We start from the raw sequence: 6,413 nt of genomic DNA on the forward strand, positions 1-6,413 counted from the left end.
GGACTGGCCTAGGGGATTTTATAGGGGTTTTAATTACTTTTAAATTTGACATTCTCAAATATTTCATTTTAATTAAATTTTAACTAGGTGTAATATGTTAGCTTTTTATCATTTGTCAGCCGCCCTGAGTCCGAAAGGAGAAGGGCGGGATATAAATACAATTAATAAATAAAATAAATAAATAAATAAATAACCTTTATTGTCATTTTTTACTGTGGGCACAACAACACACATCAAAAATGAAATTTAGTTGCTGCTCTCAAAGTGAACACGTACATGACACACACCTAAACATACTATATACAATAAATACATTGTATTTAGAAACACGAAGCTGAAGACACCAGCCTGAAGATGACGAATGTGACTTCGTCGAAACGTCGCCAAGGTACTTTTAATTCTACGCGGGAGAAAACCCGAATAACTAAAGACCTACATACAAATACCCGCGAAAACCTCAGAAAACCAATAAATACATACTATATACAACATATGCATACTATATACAACATATACATACTATATACAACATATGTATAGACTTACATCCCTACATATACATAACATGAATATTAAACACTGTCCATCTTGAATATATAATTGACAAATTAAACTGCTGCTTCATGTCTGCCCTTTTGTAGAGTAGTGGTGAAGTCAACTGTTTAACAAAATTTATACTGTGTCTCTTTTATATTTGAAAACATAGCATTCATACTTTACATTTTTTTTTGCACATGCAAAAGAATAGTTTACAGGAATTTTGTGCGTGTATGTTTTTAGACCAGACAAGATATGAGGGTACTATGTTACATTCATCCAGTTGTTTCCTTTTAAAACAAAATGTGGGATTATTGTTTGAAACAGGAACAGTGGGGAAGTAGAGACTTCCTTACATTGTTCAGTTATATAGTAGCTGCTTAATAAAAGGATTTTCCCCACCTCCTTCGAGTAGGAAGGCAGCTCACATGGAAACCTTTTGTGAAAAATGGATTAAGCCACCTGTTTCTTTCTACAACCCTAAAACTTGACAATTTCTCATAAAGCAAGTGAAATATTTTGATGCATTTAATAACATAATGTACAACAGCTTTAGAAACATAAAATGCTACATCAATTTTCTGCTCCTCTCCTCCTCAGTGAGGGGACATACTTATAGTTTCAAGGGATTTTATTGGAGTATAGAGATTAGTCATGATCAGAGATATCTCCACGGGCCTTTCCCCACACTCTCAGCAATGTATACCACTTTTAAGAAACCATTGCTCTATTTATGGAACAGACTACTTTATCTTTTTCAGTGGCATCATAGCTATGTTTACATTTTTCCTCAGCTTGATGCTAAACCATTGAGTTTCACTCATTGGGTCTAAGTGTTCAGCCAGCTTTAGCATTGTCCAGTGCACAGTTTACTTCTTCTCTAGTAGACTCTTATGGGTTACTTACCATTTTAAATGCTTTACTCAAGTCAAGATACATTATGTCCACTGCTAGTCAACTAAATGGGTCAATCTACCAAAAATGAGATCCTGCCAACAATGCATTCTTTTCTAAATAATCACAAAGTGGCTACTTAATAATTCATTACATAATTTTGCCGAATATTGGAATATCAAAGTAGGTTAACCTGTAATTATCCAGATCCACTCTTCTCTGAAAATAAAAGCAATATTTGTCCCTCTTAAATTCTTTGCAACAATGCCCATCTACTACAATTTCTCAAAATTCACAGAAAGAGCTCCAATATGATATTGTAAACTCCTTTTCTCAGATATAATTCATCTGGTCCTAGAGACTTGTTCATGAAAACCAGGTGCTCCCTAGCAATTGTTTAACTTGGGGTTCTTGCTCCTTATTTTGTCAACTGTTTTGCTTACATCCATTTGATATCCATCTCCCTTTTAGGAGAAAACCAAAACAAGATCTGCTCTCTCTCTCTCTTCATGTATATTATTATCATATTATCTTTTCCAAACATACAGTGCATTCAGAAAGTATTCAGACCCCCTTCACTTGTGTCAATTTTGTTATGCTGCAGCCTGATTCTAGTTGCTGAAATTCATTTTTTCTCATTAATTTACGTTCAGTATCCCATAACAACAAAGTGAAAACAGAATTTTAGAAATGTCTGTAAATTTATGAAAAGGAAAAACTGAAATATCACATTGGCATAAGTATTCAGACCCTTCACTCAGTACTTTGTTGAAGCACCTATGGCAGCAATTACAGCCTCGAGTCCTTTTGGGTATGTCACAGCAAGCTTTGCACACCTGGATTGGGGGATTTTCTGCCATTCTTCCTTGCAAATCCTCTCAAGCTCAGTCAGGTTGGATGGTGACCATTGGTGGATAGCCATTTTCAGGTCCCTCCAGAGATGTTCAATAGGGTTCAAGTCAGGGCTCTGGCTGGGCCACTGGACGTTCACAGAACTGTCCCTAAGCCACTCCTGTGTCATCTTGGCTGTGTGCTTAGAATCATTGTCATGTTGGAAAGTGAACTTTTGGCCCAGTCTGAGGTCCTGAGCACTGTGGAACAGGTTTTCATTGAGGATATCCCTGTACTTTGCTCCATTCAGCTTTCCCTCAACCCTGCTGTCCCTGCTGCTGAAAAACATCCCCCCAGCATGATGCTGCTATCACCATGCTTCACTGTTGGGATGGTATTGGGCAGGTGATGAGTGGTGCCTAGTTTCCTTCAGACGTAACATTTAGAATTGAGGCCAAACAGTTCAATCTTGGTTTCATCAGACCAGAGAAACTATGTTTCTCATCTTCTGTACACTTTTCTCCCAGGAAGGACAGCAGTTGGCAAAGCAAAAGCCCCAGTATGCAGATATTGTGTTCCAGAAGCTAGAGGCACTTCATCAAAGTTGGGATATGCTGCAAGCAACCACAGAGGAAAAGGCACAGCTCCTGTTTGATGCTAACCGCTCCGACCTTTACGCACAGAGCTATGCTGACCTTAGTGCATGGATCAGTGAGATAGAGGAGCAGTTAAAATCTGATGTCCAAGGGAAAGATCTCACAAGTGTTAACATTCTTCTAAAGAACTTGAAAGTAAGTAACAATCCTCCTAAAGTTAATGTCTGTGTTTATTGCTGGAAACCCCTTATGGACTATTTGCATAAAACAGAAAAAAAATGAACTGAAAGCAACATTTGCAGTCTGTTGTTCAAGTATTGTCTAGATGAGAACAGCAATGATATCTGTGTAATATCTGAGTGATGGAGTTAAGCATGTAGATCTCAACAAGACCACAAAGTGTGAAGATTTCTCATTTCAGCNAAGGCACGGACTGAAATCATTTTTAAATGTGGTATAAGGCACACATATGACATCAGTATTTTTTAACTGCCTATATTGTGTTCTTATTTTCATATATATATATTTTGTAACCTCTGGTTTAGGAATATACACTAGCTCACACTGAGCCACCAGACACCTTAGAAGCATCGGAAGCTGTTATACGGAAATTTGAAGATTTTCTCACTAATATGGCAGCTAATGAAGAAAAGGTAACTGGCTTGATAGAAACCGGGAGCAAGCTTGCTGCTGACGGGAACATTTACTCTGACAAAATTATGGAAAAAGTTCAGCTGATTCAAGAAAGGTAATGTCCGTCTGAGAGTTCAGCGAATTCAGACCTCTCGTTTGCAAGTGCAAAACTTGAATCTGAAATGGCAAGTCACTATTGTGGAGGAAATAGGAAAGCGTTTTTCTTTAACAGTAACATTTTTGTCATTTCTAGACACAGGGCTAATGTCACAAAATCACAAGAGGCGTTTGTGTTACTGAAGGACAATAATGACCTGCAGAATTTCCTACAAAATTGCCAAGAGGTAAGAATTTTGAACTAGCTACTCCTGCTAATCTAGGATGAGTCTGTGCTTATCCTGTTTTTCCCCCAAGAGGGGATGATGCCAGTGATAGATTTTATTGCTTGGGGGTAGAAGTATAGGGAGTGATTGTGGGGGTTGGGGAGAGTAAGGACTTCAGCTAAAATGCCATGGAGGTAATTCCTCTGCCAATTACCCATTGAGGGTTGGTGTGAGTTGGCATGACTGGTAAAATGGCAGACACAGCAGTGCAGGGGGGAGGAGTTTAGGGCTGGGGATAGAAGCCCACCTCATGGGGAGTCAGGCGGGACAATCAATTCAAGTGGTGATGGGTAGGGGTAGAAATGGGAGCAAGAGGGTAGACAATCACAGGGAAAGACACCCGCAATAATTAATACCAGCGGTGTGTTCTGGCCCTCCTAGCTCATGCCCAGACCCTGGGTAACAGACCCTGAGAAGCCCAGATTTTCGACTGCTGCAGATGAATGCCAGGTTGGTCAACAACACGGCCACACTCATTTGTGACCTTATTGGCGAAAAACAAGCTGACTTGGCATGCATTACTAAGACCTGGCTGACACCAGAGAAGGGTTTTCTCTTCTCAGAGATATGTCCAGCTGGATTTAGGATTTGGCACCAACCAAGGTCTCATGGCAGATGAGGGGATGTTAGCAGTTGCCATTCAGGAATCTCTTTTGGAGTACAGGGGTTATGCTCCCCAAATTTCCCGATGTGACATTGTTCCTGAAGTTGGGCTGGCGGGATCAGTTGGGAGTGTTGCTGCTGCCATCGCTGACACTCCCCATGGCTCACAGAGGAGTTGAGGGTATTGAAAAGAGCCAAGAGACTGCTAGAGCGCCACTGGAGGAAAACAAGGAATGAATCTGACCGATCATAAGTCAGAGCTGCTATTAAGGCCTACCTCATGGAGGTATGAGCAGCGAAATGTCACTACTGTATTTCTCCACACTTCCTGCATCCATAGAGTGCTGCCATTTACAGGGCCATGTGGAGGAATTTGTCAAGCACCTGATCGCTCAAATTCGTTCTAAGTTGGAATCCAGGCATGGAGCAGGTTCATTGGAGATGCCCGGGGAGTGGATTCACCCAGTTATGTGGGCGTAGTTTGGACCTAAGGAAATGGACAGGATCCTTGGGGCTGTTAGTGCAACAATTTGTTTATTAGATCCTTGCCCTTCCTGGTTAGTGAAAGCTTCCAGGACTTGCAGATGGGTCTAGGCCGGGGTGTGTGTGTCAAACTTGCAACGTCACGTGACGTGTTGCGATGTATCGTGACTTTTTTTGCCATTGCTGGCAATGGAGTGGGCGCGGTTTCGCTATGATGCATCCGGCCCGCGGGCCGGCAGTTTGACACTCCTGGTCTAGGCAGTAATTAATCGCTGCAGGAAGGAAATTTCCAGGACCATTTAAGTTAGCCTTGGTCGATCCCTTCCTCAAGAAACCTTCACTGGATCCCACCTGCCTGGACGATTTCCATCCAATTTTTCCCCTTCCCTTTTAAGAGAAGGTGGTGGGAAAAGTTGTTGTGCTGCAGCTTCAGAAGGTCCTAGATAAAATGGATTATCTGGACCGCTTTCAGCTGGGTTTCAGGCTCAGTTATGGGCAGAAACGGCATTGGTCACACTTGTAGATCATCTCTGGTGGGAGCAAGATAGGGGTAGTGCATCCATTCTTGCCCTTCTTGACCTCTCAGCAGCTTTTGATACCATCGACCCTGGTATCATTTTGGGCTCATATGAAACCCAGAAATTATCTGGAGAAAGGGAAGTAAATAAGTAGATTAGCTAGGTCATGGATTTCCCTTTCTAGCAAAACCTGCCATTGGCAAATATTTTTTTTTTTTAAAAAAGCAGGAATAGCAACAAGTTGGAAAGGACACTACTGTAAGGGAGCATCTGGGAATATCTGTGAAAGACCATAGGTTTCTATTTTCAGCAAAATGCTACAGGAGTCTGAAGCATATCCACTTTTCATGCTTTATAAACATAATGCTATTTTATTGATAGCTTACCATGTGGATTGAAGAAAAGTTGCTTACTGCTCAAGATACATCATATGATGAAGCACGGAATTTGCACAGCAAATGGCTGAAGCATCAGGCTTTTATGGCAGAACTTGCTTCCAATCAAGGATGGCTAGAAAAGCTGGATGAGGTATGTTGCTTTTATTCCCCCAGATTTGCATGGTCTTCCTTCATACTCCCATTTCTTAAAATTTTTGTGGCACCTCATGTTTATAGAGTTTTTGAGAAAGGATTGGAGATCAGTATCTTTTTTGTTTATTATTTTTTATTGTAACCGTGTATGTATTTTACTGTTTTTGAAAACTGCTCCAAAGTGCAAATACTGATGTTATGTTAATTTGTTAATTTAATTTGTATACCGCCCTTCTCCCATAGGACTCAGGGCGGTTCACAGCATATTAAAAAACAAATACTATACACAAAATACAAAAATACAGAAATACAAAAATATAAACCCCAATAAAAGCCGAATTAAAAACCAAATATTGCCAGCTGTGTTTCCGATTAAAATTACTTTTAAAATCATCCCTACCTAAA

General features: G+C 40.4%; 1 protein-coding gene across 1 annotated transcript in view; it reads left to right on the forward strand.

Annotated features, from left to right (window-relative positions):
* Nucleotides 1-6,413, forward strand: part of SPTB (spectrin beta, erythrocytic) — a 92,030-nt gene that overhangs the window by 48,617 nt on the left and 37,000 nt on the right. The window contains exons 17-19 of the mRNA XM_015824437.1: nucleotides 3,404-3,606; nucleotides 3,745-3,835; nucleotides 5,860-6,006. Coding sequence (XP_015679923.1) covers nucleotides 3,404-3,606; nucleotides 3,745-3,835; nucleotides 5,860-6,006 — 441 coding nt within the window. The remainder of the gene's footprint in view (nucleotides 1-3,403; nucleotides 3,607-3,744; nucleotides 3,836-5,859; nucleotides 6,007-6,413) is intronic.

Source organism: Protobothrops mucrosquamatus, unplaced genomic scaffold, assembly GCF_001527695.2.
Source record: "Protobothrops mucrosquamatus isolate PMUCROS unplaced genomic scaffold, P.Mucros_1.0 scaffold2232, whole genome shotgun sequence".
NCBI lineage: Eukaryota > Metazoa > Chordata > Lepidosauria > Squamata > Viperidae > Protobothrops > Protobothrops mucrosquamatus.